Source organism: Lissotriton vulgaris, unplaced genomic scaffold (assembly GCF_964263255.1).
Source record: "Lissotriton vulgaris unplaced genomic scaffold, aLisVul1.2 SCAFFOLD_293, whole genome shotgun sequence".
Lineage (NCBI taxonomy): Eukaryota > Metazoa > Chordata > Amphibia > Caudata > Salamandridae > Lissotriton > Lissotriton vulgaris.
In genome coordinates, this window is record NW_028254211.1 from 1752708 (window position 1) to 1771664 (window position 18957).

General features: G+C 37.7%; 1 protein-coding gene across 1 annotated transcript in view; it reads right to left on the reverse strand.

The window, feature by feature from the left end:
* LOC147659640 (von Willebrand factor A domain-containing protein 8-like) overlaps nucleotides 1-18957 on the reverse strand; it is a gene marked incomplete at its 5' end in the record, with an annotated part of 1204277 nt that overhangs the window by 1077070 nt on the left and 108250 nt on the right. Inside the window, one exon of the mRNA XM_086951584.1 lies at nucleotides 1242-1350. Coding sequence (XP_086807710.1) covers nucleotides 1242-1350 — 109 coding nt within the window. The remainder of the gene's footprint in view (nucleotides 1-1241; nucleotides 1351-18957) is intronic.

An 18957-nucleotide genomic window follows, 5' to 3' on the forward strand; every position in this document is an offset into this window, starting at 1 on the left:
GGCTGCTTGACTGTGTGTCCTCTCTGTGGATGGGGGAGATACTTTCTTACACACTGCACAGCAATGAAGTACAGGCATATCGGCTGGAAGTAGTGAAACGGATCTGTGGAGTGACAAAGTTGTCACTGGAGCCTATCCCTAAGCAGTGCTTATTGGGTATCGTTGGACATCCAATGCAAGTAAAAATGCATTATAAATTCCCCCAGCTGGCATTCCTGATGAAGCAGAGGATCGCTATCGATTGGTTGGGCACTCCGGGGCCCCTGGTAGCAAGTTAGGAGAAGGATATTATTGAATGGTCACTAGCAGCGAAGACACATAATAGGCGATCTCGTAGAGATAAAGGTAATCGAAGACTTCGAGGTCTGGGAAGATAAGAAGGGGGTCGATGGCCAGTACCTGACGCATCAGGGGTTTCCCCTTTCACCTTAGGATGCTTCCGGCTGAAGCAATGTGATCTGTAGAGACACAGGTGGGATTACAAGGTACTTCCAAAGAACAATGAAAGAATATGATACGGAATGCACAGTAGTCTAGGTTGTTGGAGGGAAAATTATACAATACCAAAGGGACATATACAGGAGGGCTGGGTTGCTTTACCAATTCTAATATTTTGGCAACATTGGAATATAATTGTCACAGTATTCATGTTGTGCATAAATAAGTTTTTATAGAAAGTTATTGTAAAACTAAGTGAAAGGGTCTTACAGTGGACATAATCAGTATCTATGGGTAATCTGGTAGTGCATCCATTGTGCACTACCAAAAGGATCTGTATGTTTGTAACATGAAGCGATTTTTTGATACACATAAAACAAGTTCTTCTATTGAATCAATACATGTCATACTTTAACTATTGATGTAATCTTTCATGATTCTTAGGCTCAACTTACAAGTCAAAGGAGGTATGCTGGAACAGGTCTAGCAGATACTTTAATCTATTGTATTATACAGTTTGGACTGTAATTTGGTGAAGGGAGCATTTTGGGTTCGCAAATCCAAAGCGGGTCTGTGAATCCAAAAGTCTCCGACTGGCTGGTTACAACTTCAGGAAAAATTGGAGGTTACCTGATTATCAAACATTTTGGACTCTAACAATGATTTAGAATCATGCGGAAAGAACACATGGTAAAACTATTGAAAAAGGTAACAACCTGCACCGATCGCAGAACAATGTGAGGCAACCTTATTTCTTCATGCTATTTCTCATTTTTGATCTGTATGAACATTATTATACGTACCAGAATCTGAATGGCTGCTGGCAGATTATCTGAGGGAAAGTCCGGAAGGCCAATGGTGGACGATTCCTGAGAGCAGAGTGTTGTGGCAAAGGACAACAGCTGTGTTACTCTGGAAAGACAAGCATTGGTAAATGCATTAAGTTTCGCCTATGCGATAAATAAGAAGCTGGTTTTTGTTCTAAGCTGCAGCTTGCTGAGTAGTTGTACACAATAAGTTAAAGAAAGTCTGTTAAAGTGTTATGACTTGTTTATGTACAAAAAGGCAATATATTGTGCTGTTACTAGTGGTATCGTGTGGGTAAGCAATAGCAACATTTAGAAAAATTAAACGAAAGAAGAAAATATTAGAATTAATTGATGTAATAGCAATATTATGTGTTTAGAGGAGTTCTGACAACTTTGGGGCCCAGTGCCACTGCACTTGCTGCACCATTAAAATCATGCCACTAGTGCCTGCAAGATAACTGCATTTGTGACTGCCTTTTTAGTTGTAAAATACAGCACTATTTTGTGTTTAGAGGAGTTATGACAACTGTTGGTCCAGTTTAGTTGGGTCCCTAGAGCTTTTGGCCCCGGTACCACTGCACCTGCGGCACCATTCAAATCAAACTCCTTTCAACGGCAAGATAACTGCAATTGTTTCTGCTTGAACAGTAGCAAAATATAGCAATATTATGTGCTTAGAAGAGTTATGACAAATTTTGGGCCAGGTGCTACTGCACCTCCTACACCATTCAAATGATGACCCTGTTGTTTGCAAGGTAACTGCTCTCGTGGTTGCCTGTTTAGTAGTAAAATATAGTCATATTAGGGGTTTAGTGGAGTGCCTAGAGCTTTTGGGCATGGTGCTATTGCAACATGCTGCACCATTCAAATCAAACCCTATTGTCTGCTAGGTAAATGCACTTGTGACTGTCTTGTTTAGCAGTAAAACGTAGCAATAATCTGGGAATAGTGGGGTCCCTACAGCTTTTGGCCCCAGTGCCACTGCACCTGCTGCACCATTCAAATCAAGTTCCATTTAACTGCAATGTAACTGCAATTGTGACTGCATGTTTAGAAGTAAAACAATATAGTAATTTTATGTGTTTAGAGGAGTGCTGACAACTTTTGGGCTCAGTGCTACTGCACCTGCTGCACCATTCAGATAGTGACCCTGTTGTCTGCAAAGTAACTGCACTTATTGCTGCCTGTTTAGTATTAAAATATAGCATAGCTTTTGCATATTAACTTTATTTTTAACGTGCAATGTTTATTACAACATGTTTTAATTTAATCATAATGACCAAATAGATTAGGTTGAAAAAATCAATCTTATAATGCCTACAAAGTGCAAAGAAAGGTACTGAGGCATGAATAGGAAATACCACAAACACTATAAGGCTAAAGCATCTACTTTACACAACCAAGTAAGAAAAAGCAACCATTCCACCATACTGTTAGAAGCGGTCTACCTTTCCCATGGGAAGAGATATTATCTTGACAGTGAATGGGGCTTAAACAGTGTGAACAGCTTTAGTAGAAGTATGGTAAATGCATGCAGCCAGGGGAAGTTAACAAAAAAAAAAGAGTTTCACACAAGAGCGAATGAACACAGTAATTCGGCTCCGGGAACAGTTAAGAGCCCCTTTTAGGGTATATTAAATACAAGAGATTTCACAAGCGCAGTGCAAGCACTGTGCATGCAAAACCTATAAAAGGAAGTGTTTTTCAAATCAAAATTGTAATATAATATATTGTTGGTATTAAAGCAGAACATTGTACAGAACTGTGTATTCATATGTTGGTAAATAATGCTTCTATGTCAAAAGCAATATATAATACCAGAATAAAGGTAGTGGTGTAGCAGGAAATATGAACATTTCTTCTATAGGTTAACTTTAAGGGTATTGGTATTGTCAGTCTACTGAAAATTCAATGTAAATCTTTTGCTTACAAATCATGAGCATACTGAACTTTGCATTGGAAAGCTTATGTGTCTCAGGGTGTGCGTGTATATGTTTAGGCTTATGTGTATGACACAACAGCAATATAACAACCTTCCTGATTAACACTAATCTAAGTGGAGTTCAAAGCTTGTCCAAGGTTATTTTCATTCACTAACGGACAGAATTCTATAGATGAAGTGATATCATCGGTACTACATCCGATTCATATCTTCAGGTTACTGTTCTCAAAATAGTATCACTCAAGGTAAGAGTGGGCATCGTTTTGAGAAAATTCATCTGGAACCCTAACAAGAATAAAAGGCAATTATCTACATGATAAAGCTTGGTCTAAATGCCACTTATGAGGAAGCGCCTTGTCCATAAGCAGGGATTGTAGAGGTGCTATTTGAGGTTCCGATTTGCCTGTTCTCAGAGGAATCAAGTGTATGCTACTATTCTCATCCATGCTAGACCCTGGTATTAACAAGCTCTGGGCCCTTTAACGAACATCATATTGTACTGTAGTTGTTCACCAATCGCTACACATACTGCCTGTAGAGGCAGATTAGGAATTGTTATGGAGTTGAAACTATGTGGGATTTGCCACGAAGGCCGAATCAGAATATGGTGTTAAATTGTTGACAATTTTTTAATATATTGATGAAGTAATGTTTTCTTGTGTAGTCTCAATATGACAAACTTGGAAAGCACTTAAGAAGTATCAACTGATGTAAGTGAAACTAATATATAGGCTGAAGAAGAAGTAAAAGATTGAGAAAGGCCATTGGAGGACAACTGGGAAAACACAACAGTTGATTCAACAGACTTGAGCCACCAGGAGCTATCTAAACCAATGTCTTGATTTACAGCCTTACAAGACAAACTTCTCTTAGCTTGCTCCCGCAAAAACTTTACTAAACTCCTTTTACTCAACCCCCTGTTTCCAAAATCAAAACACCTTTAGACCTTTTAGAAATTTGGACAGGAGACAAAAACCTTGACTCTCCATGTTCAAAAGAGACTGACTGGATGTCCTGTTTTTCTCAAAATTATCTTTACAAATGTTCTTTTGCCGAGACACTTTGCCATCAAGTTTATTCCTCTCGCCTTGAAATAAATTATCCTAACTATTTTGTAAGTCTTATATCCAGTCAAGACAAACTTTGGTCCTGGAGCTCTTTTTTGTGACAGCTTAAATGGTGAAACACTAGTGGCACTATGTGAAGTCGTAAGGTATGACCACACTTTTGGTCTCAAAAAGTTCTCAACATCACAGCCCAAAGCTATGGCTGCTGGAAACCCTTCTTTCACAAACCTATTCACCCTCTCCAATAGGCCATTGGAAGAAAGATAATATACAGCAACATGCAAATATTTGATGTGAAATGACACAATAAACGGTCTCATTTGCATAGAAGTGAAATATGTGCCATTGTCTGAGACAAGTTCTTTAGGGTAGCCTTTTTTCAAAAAATGTAAGTACAGCATTGGTGTTGGGAGCAGAATCAGAATCAAAATACACTCACTTTGAGAAGTAATCAATAAACAGCTTTAGATTAATAGCGCTCTTAGATTTTGAAGGGAAGTTATTTGCTAAGCATCAACTAAACAAACTAAAGAATTGGGCAGATGAAAAATTATTAATACCATTAAAAGAAACAGGATTCCACACCGGTTGTTCAACTGTTAACAATATAACAACTCTTACTCTATTTGCAAAAAAATCACTTATACAGAAATCAATGTTGTATGCCTGTTTCGTGGACCATTCCACAACTTTCGACAAAGTGAACCGGCAAAGGCTGTAGACTAAGTTCTTAACATGGAAAATTGATCCTTATCTTATGCATTTTATAATTGAATTGCATACTGATACATGGATACAGGTAAAGCTATCTATTGACAATACCCGGACTTATAAATTCCGTACCGAGAATGGCCTCAAACAAGGATGTATTTTGGCCCCTTTTTTATTTTCCTTGTATATCGCCAATTTATCAGAGTCACTGGTGTCAGATCAAGGTATTCCTTCCCAGCTGGGAGGTACAAAAATAAAATATTTGGCCTATTCCGATGACTTGATGATCCTGTCTCAAACTCCAAAAGGCATACAACGTCAGTTAAACCATTTGCATAAGCATAACTTGGAGAACAAATTAATTGCCAATCTGTCCAAAATGAAAGTCATGACCTTTGTGAAGAAAACTAAATTTGTGTGGTGGGGGTCCTCGGAGATACTACAATTGAAATAGTGAGACAATATGATTATCTCCGAGTGATATTTGAAAGCAAGATATCATGGTCGAAACATCTAGCAATTAGAAAGCTTAAGTCTACGATGATCACCAAATCTGTGTTAATATTTGCAAATCTGTTCGGCGAGAAAGCAATCAGGCCATCATTGAAAGCATTATTCATTAAACTAATCCCATATTTGTCATATGCATCTCTCGCGTTGAACCACAAGACCATTTTTAGTCTTGATAAACTTTTTATGCAACATGTACGTAACCTGCTACACCTCCGAACAGCAGCCCCCAACTGTGTCATCAGACTAGAATTAAGTCTAAAATCTCTAATATCACTCCCCTACAGAATCACCATGAATTACTTCTGTGATTGTGCAAAAGCTGATCGAACATCATTAAAATACCTAATCTATCAGGAAGTTAGCAAAACTACATACAAGGACTTAGCGTCGCACACCTTACCAGCAAGCTTAGAAACTTATGATTTACCTGATCCACAGACACTGGCACAGATTAAGCAAACAGCCTGGAAAATCGTACTCTGTGGTACCTTATACTCTTAAACAGAGGGACTCTGATCCGGCATAGGCCAAACAACACAACCATATGGACTTAGTGTTTGATACCTACTCTCTACAGAGTCAAGAATACTTGGCATCAAATTTGCCTGGCTATGTTAAAAATAAATTTTTAAGGTTCAGATTGTTTTATATTCCGATTCATGTATTCAAAGCGAAATTGAACCCAGTTTCTAAAGATAAAACTGTTTGTCGTCTTTGTGGGCAAGCAACCAAATCCCTTCAACAACACATCATATGTATTTTCCCTAAACTGTTGCATTTCAGAAAAAAGCATTTACGCCCCATGTTCAACCAGGCAAAATTCAGATCAACCTTGGAAGCTGTCAAGTACTGTCTTAGCAGTAAGGAAGACAGTGCAATAATAATGTTAACAACATTTTTAGATTAAGCTTATAACGCCCTATCTATATATATTGTTCTCTCAATATATATGTACTGATTTGTCTCTTTTGTATCTGGATTTAACTACCCTGTTTTTAAACAACCTTTCTTAATCTATATACCTTTATGCACACTTTGCACATTTCCACCACATCAGTGTTTTTTAAAGAAAAAGTTAGTAGTTCAAATAAGATCGATGGAAGAGGCTGCGTCAGACTGTGAAAGGGTGGACCAATAGTGCAATAAGTTTTGTCTAATTGTTATTTGTTGTCAAAAGGTTTTTTCCAGCAGTGTGAAAAAGCCCATGTGCCGGCAGAGTAGTGTGACAGGTGAAGTTACACAGTTCATTTGTTCTGTTTCAAATTAGTGGTACTGAAATATCACTAAGTGTTGTGGACTTACAACACAAGTTTAGGGATTTTAGGTATGACAGGTTGCATGAATAGTGAGGTTTGCCTATGAAATCGTAGCTCTAAGTATAAGGACGGGGGGGCCTGTTTCAAAACTCGTTGCGAAAAGAGTAGTAGGATTTTTCCGAGCTTGTGTGAAGGGTGAGGTAGCGTCGTCTATTCTTGCTGGCATTTCTGGATTTCTATTGGTTGGTTAAAGTCCTGCCGAAGATTTCATGTATGCATGAGTAGGTTTTCCGTATAAAAGTTGTAAAACTGTTTTGTGAAAATAGCGTCGTCTATTTCACGAGAGTGAAATCTTGAATGTCTGGTAAAACTATAATTTTGTTTAGCGAAACAGACAAATGGTTTGTTTTTCTGTAGTTATTAACTGAAATCCATTGAAAAGGATTGTTTTAAAATGGCGCTGTGAAAATATTTTGCAAAGGAGGGGTGAGTTTACGGAGTGACACTGACACGCGCAGCTTTGCTGCAGCGGCAGTATACGTCACAGGGTTCGCGCTGCGATTGGTTGACATACGTCACAGCGAGTGCGCTGATTGGTACACGTGACCAAAACGAGCTGATAGCTGATTGGTCATTTCTGAAAACTGGTTTCTCATTGGTTGAGCAAGGTAGTGACGTGGCTTAACCTGATTGGCTTGTTGGTGAGTTTCGCGCACAGATTGGTCAGAGGTAGCGGAATGACAGAAAGATATTTACGATCTTTTCTAAATTGTACGGAATAGTTTAAAAACATGAGTTATTGGTATAAAGAAGAGAAAAAGCCTTCTTGGTTTCAGAAAATTAAAAATGTATTCAATCCTGACAAGAAAATTGAAGCGTGTGGTGGAAAATTACTTCATAAGTACAAGACACCCGCAGCATATATGGAAGGAGAATATGGTTATCATACTGTTCTCTGGTTTGAAAATTGGATGCAATATACTAAAAATGATGGTGTTTTAGCCTGGCCAGAAGATGGATTGTTTAATGTTAAAGTTTTGAGAAATTTAAGAGATAAAATGATGGCTCTTTCACCAAGACCCAGACCCACTCAATTTGAAGCTTTAGTTGAATGGGAAGTTGAAATGATGGAACTTGAGCGAGAAAATTGGGGAACACCAAGAGGCATTAAATAGGGAAACCCACCAAGATAAAGTGCGTCGTTGGAGGAAAGGAGATATGTATGAAGGATTGTATCCGGTTTTGGAAATGGTTATAGAGACAGGTCAAAAGAATTCCCAGAAAAAAGGACATCTTGATCAAGAATTAGATGATGCAGTTTTAGAAGATATGTTTAATAGTCCTCCACCTTATCAGCCAGGTTGTTCACATTCTACCCCAAGGAGTCTTCCAAGTGTTTCTCCTAGTGCACCTAGGGAGGTTGAAGATTCACCTAGATTTATGAGATTACCTGAAAGGGCGAGATCGAGAAGCAAAACAAATACCGCAAGAGAAAGTTCTAATTCAAGAAATAATTTCACGAAAAATGATAAAAAGACAGAATTGCCTGGAGATATACCAAATATTACAGAATATTTTAAAGCAAAGGGAGAATCAATTCAACAGTTGACAAAAGGCATGGAAGCAGTGACAGTTCCAGTTACAATTGGTCCTGTTGTACCAGTTTTTGACCAAAGTGAAAATAGACATTCTGTTGTAACCAATCCTTTAAATGCAGAAATTCATAAAGTGGCTGAAAATTTTTATTCAGAGTTAACAGAAATGCACAGAGATAAAACAATGCCAAATTTAACTTTAAATCAAAGTTTGTCGAATGTTGACACACCATCAGCTGCAGATTCTGATTCCGGTTCTTTAGAAAAAACCACAAATAAAACAGATTTAACACAGATTCCTCAACAAGCTCCTGAGTCTAAACAACTTGATGTTGCAAAATTAAAAGCAGATTTAGAAGAATTAATTATTGGCACAATTGGTACTGACTGTTTGAAGCAATATCAGGATGATGAATTGTTGTTCATTTGCAAAAGTATTCAGTGGAAAACTAAAAATAAATATGAACAATTTGAAGAAGTCGCTGCTGAATTAGAAATAGATTTGACTCGCCAGAAACAATTACAAAAGCATTACAGAGTGGATTTTTCTGAGAAAGATATAGAGAATCTAAATACCACAGGCAGAATAACTCGTATAAAAGAATTAATTGTGTTTCTAAAAAGATTAGGTGATTTAAGTAAATGGAGAGTTAAATGGACAAAGAAAAGAGAAGAAGAAAAGAGAGAAAGAGGAGAAGTCTTTGGTAAATTTCCTATGAGGGAAATAGCTGGTGGGGGTTATGTTCATGTTCCATGGACAAGACAGGATATTCTACTCTTTACGAATGATTTTCCTCGGCTGAGAGAAAAGCCGGTGGAATGGTATCGGCAGGTTGACAGATTCATTAAAGTCTCAAAAGTTCTGTGGATTGATCTTGATGGTTTCTTTGACATTGTTGTCCCATCAGATCTTTGGACAGAATGTAAAATTTCTGTTAGTTGGCCTAAAGAGGAACCGCCTAGACATAAAGTAACAGGCGCTCCTTCAGACAATGTCATGGATTTCTATGACAAAGTAATTGTCTGGCTGAAAGACAAGATTCCTGCTAAAGAAGTAGATTCGGTTAAAATAGACAGAACAAACCAAGAACCAAAAGAATCAGCTCATTCCTTTTATGAAAGGTTACTCCTGGTATTTAAACAATACAGTGGCTATGAAAAATTAAGTGAAAGTGACATGAGCCACTTCATTTACAGGTTTGTTTATGGCCTGAGACCTGAGATTGGGGAAATGATTAGGAACGGAATAGTTGGTTGGCAATCACTTTCAGTTGATGATATCCTGAGAAAGGCAAAATACTGCAGTGATGAGTTAGATGCAAAACAGAAGAAACTCAAGGAAAAGGCAATGTGGGCACAAGTGAAGGTAGCTGAACAGCAGATAGCAACCTTAGAAAATAAACATTTTCAGCAGAATCCAGGAAAGTTCAAAGGGAACTTTACGAACAAGCCTAAATTTAATATAAATATTGAAGAGCTAAAACAAAATCTACCTTGTTTTAATTGCGGCGAAATTGGACACTGGAAGCGTGAGTGTAGAAATCCGCCCAGAAATTTTAAAAATTAATCATTAAATCCACAGATGCAGAGTGAGATAAATCAGCAGCAACAGCTACTGTGACAGTTAAATGAAATAAGTCCGCAGCAACAGCTACAGCGACAGTTAGTGAATCAGCAGAGCCAATTGAATCAGCAGAGCCAAATTCCACAGCCACCTTTGCCAAATTGCATGAATACACAGAGATACAGTCCAGAGACGGGTTTCTGCAGAGCTGAACAGGCACAAAGATCACAAAAAGTAAATGTGTCAAGTGTCTCTCAGCAATTTTGGCTAAAAGAAAATGAAAGCAGTGACTCAGAAGATTACTCATGACGGTGCCTGAGAGAGGATGAAGAGTGTGGGCTTGGAGCCACTCTTGAGGTAGATCAGTCAGGTCCGTTTGTAAATGGTAAAGTGAATGACAAAGATATCACTTTTCTTGTGGACACTGGTGCTACCCGTTCTACTGTTAGATCAGTGGAAATTGAAAATCTTCCTCTCTCGGGTTAATCTATACAGGTTGTTGGTGTAGCTAATCAGCAGATTAAAACAAACTTGACAAAGCCAGTTAATGTAGAAATTGGAAATTACAAAGACAAGCACAGATTTGTTGTCTGTAACAGCAGTCCTGTTAATTTTTTGGGATGGGATTTGCTATGTAAAATGAATTGCAAAATGTATTGCTCACCGGAGGGTATTGAGCTTCAAACTTTAGAAGAAGATGGTTTGTACAAATTGACACTGCTAATAGTTGACGAAGAAAATAAAATGTTCCCTGCTTTTGATAAAAATAACTTACCTGAAGAATTGAAAGAGACAGTAAATCCGAAAATTTAGGATTTAACTGGTGATGAAATGGGTTTAATGAAACATGTGGACCCAGTAAAAATTACTGTGAGACAGGGAATAGACTTTCCAATTATTCCCCAGTACAAAATGAAACCAGAAACTATTGAGGGTGTCATTCCTGTGATTGAAAAATTCATTAAGCAAGGTGTTTTGAGAGAAATTGATAACAGCCCATGTAATTCACCGATTATGGGAATTAAAAAGCCAAACGGAACGTACAGAATAGTTCAGGACCTGAGAAAGGTTAATAAGATAGTTGTTCCTTGCTGTCCAGTGGTACCAAACCCAGCAGTAATTCTACATCAGATTCCACATGATGCAGAATGGTACACGGTCATTGACCTATGTAATGCCTTCTTTACAGTTCCACTGCATCCAGATAGCCAGCAAAGTTTTGCGTTCCGGTTCCAGAATCGCATATTAGCATAACGTCGTATTCCTCAAGGGTATACTGAGAGTCCGTCTATCGTTAATCAGTTATTAAAAAGATCCCTGGAAGATTTAAAATTACCTGGAGAGTCAACATTAGTTCAATACATAGATGACCTTCTTATTGCAGGAAGAACAAGAGAAAATTGTGTAACAGATACTATTACACTTCTGAATCGATTGGCAGATGAGGGACATAAAGTGTCACCTGCGAAACTACAGTTTTGCAAACAAGAGGTTAAATACCTTGGTCACAGGATTGCAAAAGGAATCAGACAAGTGATAATTGAGAGAATAAAAATGATTCGAGCAATACAACCACCGACAACACAAAGACAGATCAGGATGTTTTTAGGAATGGTTGGTTATTGTCGCCAATGGATTTGTGGGTTTTCAGTAATTGCAAAACCTTTGCAAAGATTAACAAAGGCAGACATAAAGGACCCGTTTGTTTTAACAAAAACAGAATTGGAGGCTTTTGAAAAGCTAAAGAAAAGTCTCTGTGAAGCACCAGCTTTGGGAATGCCTGATTACGACAAGGAATTTGAGCTGTACTGTAGTGAAAGGGAAGGTTGTGCATTATCAGTTCTCATTCAGAAACATGGAAAGATGAGAAAACCTATAGCATACTTTTCAGCTGTTCTCGATCCTGTTGCAAAAGCATTGCCAGGTTGCTTAAAAGCAGTGGCTGCAACAAGTGTAAGCCTTGAGCAAAGTGAAGGAATCATAATGGGGTTTCGTGTAAAAGTGTATGTACCTCATTCAGTTGAGACACTTCTTACTAGAAGTAAAACACAGCACCTGTCAAGTAACAGGTTGACCAAATATGAAAAAGTTATTCTGGGATCAGATAATGTGTCCATTGCGAGATGTGTTAATCTCAATCCAGCTACACTTTTACCAGATAGTGTGGTATCTGAAAATGAAAATGAAACTGATGATGTTGATCATGAGTGTTTGGATGTTTTGGAATACTGTACTAAACCCAGAAAAGACATTAAGAATGTGCCTTTACCAGAGTCAGACATTGTTTACTTTGTTGATGGCTCCTGTTTAAGAACAGATGAAGGCATTCTGAGAGCAGCATATTCAGTTTGTACAGTTTCTGAAATAGTTGAGGGAAAAAGGTTACCATAGTGACTGATAGTCAGTATGGATATGGTGTAGTCCACGACTATGGCCAGGCTTTGGTCTCAAAGGGGTTATTTGACCTCTGCGGGAACTCCGATCAGAAATGCAAAATTGATCAAAAGACTGATCGATGGCATTCAGTTACCAGAAAAAATTGCTGTTGTCAAATGTGGAGCGCACAAAAAGGGAGAAGACTATATAACTAAAGGAAATGCCTTTGCGGATGAAACTGCACGATACTGCGCGAAAAATAATCTTTCACTTAATCGGGAAAAGGATAATGACCATATAATGAACTCTCTCATGCTAATATCTGTGGTAGAAACATGGCAGGGAGAGAAAGACTTACAGGATGAGGCAGATGATGAGGAGAAAAACACATGGCTCAAGGAAGGTTGCAGACAGCAAGAGGAAGATGGAATTTGGGTTTACAAAGATGGCAGACCTGTTATGCCCAATTGCTTGATTGCCGACATGGCAAGGATGTACCATGGACCAGGTCACTTAGGTAGAGACACAATGATCAGACAGTTTAGGGAGACTTGGTATAATCCAAAATTTAAGGTTATTGCAGAGTCACTTTGCCAGCGTTGTTTGATCTGTCAGCAAATCAATCCAAACAGGAAAGCAGTTGTAAGCATGGGAACCATAGGACAGGAGGGTGGTCCTTTTACCAGATTGCAAATGGATTTCATTGACATGCCAACACATAACAAGTTGAGATACGTTCTTGTTATTGTCTGTTTGTTTTCAAGATGGGTGGAAGCGTTCCCAACACGTCACAATGATTCAATTACTGTGGCAAAATTGCCTTTAAGGGTGATCATAGCTAGATATGGATTTCCAATAACTAGTGAAAGTGATCATGGCACACACTTTGAAAACAAACTGATTGAATTAATTTGTGAGGCCTTTGGCATTAAACAAAAGTTGCACTGTGCTTACAGACCAGAAGCATCAGGTGTCGTTGAACAGATCAATGGCACAATTAAAAACAGAATTTCAAAAATGTGTTTAGCTACAGGAATAAAGTGGACTGATGTACTTCCACTTGTTTTGATGTCTTTGAGAAGCACTCCAGATAAAAGAACAGGTCTTAGCCCTCATGACATACTTATGGGAAGGGTAATGAGACAGGCTTTTGTTCCAGTTGGAAAATTGTTAGCAATAAATGATAGTGCAATTTTAGACTACTGTAAGAAGCTCTCTGATGTCGTAACTTCTGTATTCCATCAGGTGGGAACAGATGTGATTTCAAAAGAAAAGGAGCAGGCTCATGATCTGTTGCCAGGAGACTGAGTCAGGACAAAGGTTCATCGGCGGAGGAACTGTTTGGTACCCAGGTGGCAAAAAGCAAGACAAGTGATACTAGTCCCAACAAATGCAGTAAAGTGTAGGGGTTTAAAAAGGTGGGTGCATGCAAGCCATACCATTCGTGTACCAGCACCTGATAACCCTGATGAAGATAGTGACAACACAACAGCCGATTCAGATTCAGAAGGAGAACCTGAAGATCCAGATTCTGAAGATCGACAGGGAAGTCGACGTCTGGAGAATTCAGAAGTAGATCAAGCGTCGGTTGAAAAAGATCTAGACATCGTTGTTGTTGATTCAGAAAATAATGAAGATGTTCTAGAAAAAAGATCTGGAAAAGAAACAGTGTCAGAAGAGATTCAAGATCAGGAGAGTATTGAAAAGCAGATTAGTAGCTCTGAAAGCAGGAACGGAAATTCTGGAACTGGGAAGTTAGAAGTAATTCCGGAAGAAGAGGACGAATTGCCAAGTACCAGCTACAGAGATGTTGTTCCTAACGGAGTGAAGCTGCCGAGTAAAGAAGTTCCTAGATACAGTATTGAAATCTCTGAAACAGACTCGGATGAAAGTGATGAAGAATCTGAAATAAGAAAATTCAGAAAAAGAGTTTGGAAAGCTGAATGTAATGAAATTGAGCCTAAGAAGAAACTCTTGAGAAAAGGTGATATCTGGCCAAAAGAAGACTTGAAATTCAAATTGGTGAACAGATCGAAGGAACAGGTTAACGAGATATCAAGTCAAAAAAGTGATTCAAACAAAAAAGAGCAAGCTGGAAAGAAGATTGAAGTAATTGCTAGAAAGAGCAAGAGATCATTAAAGCCAAATCACAAGTACAAATCTCCAGAGTGGGCGTATATATTGATCCCACCAGTAGTTGAGGTTAGCAGTAGCAGCCAAGAAGATTTGGGAGAAAATAGTGACAACGATTAGATTTAGCTTTCTTTAGGTTGAGGTTCATTTTTGGCATAAGGCTGAAGAAATTGTGTTAGGTGACACAAGGTCGAAGAAATTGTGTTAGTTGGATACACTTTATGGACGCAAGGTCGAAGAAAAGCTGTTAGAGGGTTACTAAAAAAAATGTAAAAAGGGGAGGGTGTTATTTAATTAATTAGATACTGATTTTTAAATGTATTTATTTATTTATTTTTTTTTTATTTTGTTTAGTGAGAGATGACATGCCTAATACTGACAATTCAAGGTGTACAATTTTAAGAAGATGTTGTAAAATGTCTTCAATTTGTGTGATTCTAATCATTCTAGTTTGGTTAATTTTAGCAGTCATCTTTCCTCTTGGTATTGACAAAGAGGACTATAAGGTGAACATGACAAGCAAAGCTGAATCTAAACAGGCTGTTCATGATATTGTAGGCAAAACTAACAGGGTTATTGAGCATAAACCAGAGATCCATCAGGACAGATCTGTTGGTGATTTTTCTACTAATTCCTTCTCAAGACTCTTATCGGAGTATGTTAGAGTCATGGATGTCAAAGATTGTTATGTGTGTGTTAAGCTTCCTACTTCAGTTTCTGAAGGGGTCAAGTATAATATGCTTCCTCTTACTTATGGAATAACATGTAGTGTTATATCAAGCTTGTTTTATCAAACAGGTCGACTGGAGTACTATTACTCAGATTTCGATGAGATATTTGCTAACTTAAAGGTTGTACATAGTCTTAACAAAGTTAGGCCCGCCAAACAGATGAGGAAATTCTTCCTGGTAACTAATGAACTCACCTATGAGTATGCTTACAAAAATAATCTAAATTGCAAAATGAGAGATGAAGGAAGATCTTTCCTTGATCAGGTTGAGGAGAGGAGAGTGATTTACAAAAGGAATGAGATGCTGAAACAGACTAAATCTAAGTTTTGGCAGATCGAGGACGAGAAGCTTAATGGTGAAAATAGATATGCTGCTATTCACATAGATGATCCAGTTAGTGGAACGTTCTGCATTAGAAGAGATAACACGCTTTAAGACAATTATTTTGTTGGTGCTAGTCAATGTGAGGACACTTATCGTATTGTAGGGGGTTGGGGATTCAAAAGTAGAAGTGACCCAATTTTCCCAGGAATTTATTTTGTTTGTGGGAATAAGGCATATTTCAGTCTCCCGGACCATTGGTATAGCACATGTTACCTTGGTCTAGTCTTTCCTAAAATTTTCCATGTTGACAGAAATGGGGAAGGTTCATTTGAAATTGGCAAACACCTGAATAGGTATAAAAAAGAAAGCTTCTCTGAGATTATGGGAGATATATTTGGTGCAATAATTCCTATGGTGGGAATAACTCTGAATGCAATCAAAATCAGAAAGGTTTCCACAATTGTTGACAGGTTATCCACTGATACTGCAAGTGGTTTTCAATTGGTCAATACTGAGCTCATTGCCACCAGAAGCATGGTTATGCAAAACCGGCTTGCATTAGACATTCTCCTAGCAAAAGAGGGATGAGTCTGTGGGATTTTGCATGTTCAGCATTGCTGCACATATATCCCAGATAAAAGTCAGAACATAGAATTGCTGATAAAGAATATCACTGAATTCCACTCAGAAATAGAACCTATGGAAAGTGACAGTTCTTCTGAACATTTGGCTAAAATATTTGGGGCAATCAGGGAATGGTTTGCTGAAATTGGCAGTTCAATCATTGGCAAAGTGCTTTATCCTGTAATAATCATTGTTATAGTGACACTTTTGTTAAAAATCAGTTGCATGATTCACAAGAGAAAGAAGCATGTGAGGGAAAAGAAACGAATTTATAAACTCAGAAAGGCTCAGGAGAAGGAGATAGAAATGGATGAATTTCGCAGGGCTCAATATGAGAGTTCCAGACAGACTGATGAAACAGGAGTTTAGATTTACTAACACAGAGAGAGATCATTATATGACATTACTAAAGTAAAAATTTAGAGTAAATTTTGGGTTTATTTTGGTGATTTATAAATCACCAGATGAGGGAATTGATGAAGTGGACTTCAGAAATGAGTTTAGAATTAAGTACGCTGATTTAAAACTCCCATAATTTTAATTCACTAATGAGTGTTGCATGATTTTGTATACTGACTCAACCTAGAATAATGTGCACCTACACGAACACGCGGGTTTAACAATATGTGCTCTTGTCGTGTTTGTCATTTTGTTTTAAATAATATATTTACCTTGTCTTTCGTTATGTCAAACATTAATTGCGGCTGTTTTAAATAATAGCTTGTGCATTCTTTAAAATGTGCTTTTGTTTAGGTCGTGTCTTTTTTATGTGACTGTGTAATGTTTGTCTTTTGTATGCAAAGCTAGGTAACATAGACTAATGGGTTAACATTAGCAAAGGGGGTGGGTAACAGAATAATTATTATTTCCTGAATTAATTATTCTCTTGTGTTTCCTTGCATACTAGAGTCATGCTAAAAGAGGCCTGTGGCCTATTTCTAAAATGGATGTCCGAAGTCCTGTCAAAGTTGGGCCTTGCACAGCAGCGTTTGAAAAGGAAAATATTTTCTTCAATAATTCTTTGAAAGTCGCTCGTAAAAGCAAGGCTGTGTGGAAGCATTGAATGAACTTTTGATTAAGCTTTCATGGTCAAGGACAGGATTTGCAGCGGCGAAAAGGCTTCGACGGAGGAAGCAATGGATAACTTTACCTAATGTTGCAAGTCACGGAAGAGCCTGTGACACTCTTAGTCTATGAACAATGCCGCTCTTTAGGAAACGCGATTTTTGCTATGTGAAAGGCAAATGACTTCATCGGACAACATTTCTGTCCAATCATGCTTCGTGTCGCTCTGATTTTTGTATTCTTTTAGTTAGTTTTAGATAGAGAAAAGGTATAAAAATTGCCCCCTTGGAAAGAGCACTGTCGACTCGTTCCTGTGCTCGGGAGATGCTGCCGGATTTTTGACCCACGTAAGATCTTTTCTAACTTATGTTTTTCCCTTTAGGATTCTTTAGTTAAAATAGGGAAATAGGGTTTAGGGAATGAGTTCAATAATGTTTTAAGCATTTCTCATGCTGATTTGATTTAAACTGACAGTCTAATGTGCCTTTCTAATAAAATAATGCTGCTAAGTAAAATGCTAATGAAGATTTTGATTCTTTAAATGCTTCTTGCTCGATAAATAATATAGTTAATAAAATAAATTTTGAAATGACAAGCTGGTCTTGTTTGTTTCTTTGAGTTACCATTAGTTAATCCATTGCCAATGTTTTGACTTAATTAAATGTTTATTTAGGTGTTTGATTAATTAGGTCATATGATTCAGCTGGTCAATTCGTGTTTCAAACATTTATGGGCCTAGTGTAGAATTTATTAATAATGGTGAGTATTGAGGTGTAGAGTTGTACATATGAGACTGAATTTCCTTTGGCCCCCTGGATCACTGGCATCTCTTCCGCAAACATATAAATGTCTAACCTTTGCTTGACTATGCTTGTATCAAGATTCATGCTAACTGCTCCTAAATACTCATTGCTAATTATATGTCTCTGGGCGTTAGTATATTTCCGAAAATTTGTATTTAAAGAATGGCACCTCTCTTTCTTTTTCTCCATGAGAGCAAAACAAGATCGACCGTTTAACCCACCTGCTACTGTGATTGTCTTAAGGACAGTATTGCAATAATATGCCAATAGAACTATTAGATTAGGCGCACTATTAACTATGTGATTCAGATATTCTGTCCATACTCTGAATTGTATGTTCTGAGTTCACATGGAGTTCACATACAAAGAAACTGATCTCTTTTATGCCATGATTTTATAAGACTATTATTTTAGAAGTATCTAAATATCTATCTTCTGATTCTTGTACTGACCGTGATGTTCTATACATTTTATTGCAATCTTTTGATTAATACAATTAACTTATATTACTACTGCTACTAAGCAAATAACATTAACATATACTTTTGCTCTGTAAGTAGCATCTCAAACGAGCCAGCAAAGACTTTCACCCAAGCATCACTGAGCAAGGGAACCATATGTAGAGGAGTTTTACAATACTTATCAGACAAAAGACACACATTGCAACAATTAATCCATTTAGAAACCTCGGATTCCAAAGATAGTATTGTTTAAAGTTTTTACAAGTAGCATTCACCACAAGGTGCCCTTCATAAGCCAGCTAGCTAGCAATGAATCCCTAAAGGAAACAGGAAGAACACGATGTCTCAAAAAGGTACCCTTTACTACTGATAACTCATTGTAACTTGAGCAATTGACCTCAATTAAACTTTCAAAGTCCTTTCTTTGAGACACCAAACATTGACAAAATTGAAAACAGTTGCCAAAACGTAATCATCTTTTGAAGAATTAAGCAATTGCTGAGACCAGAGAATTGTTGACCTTCTAAAATATCTTCCACCTGTGC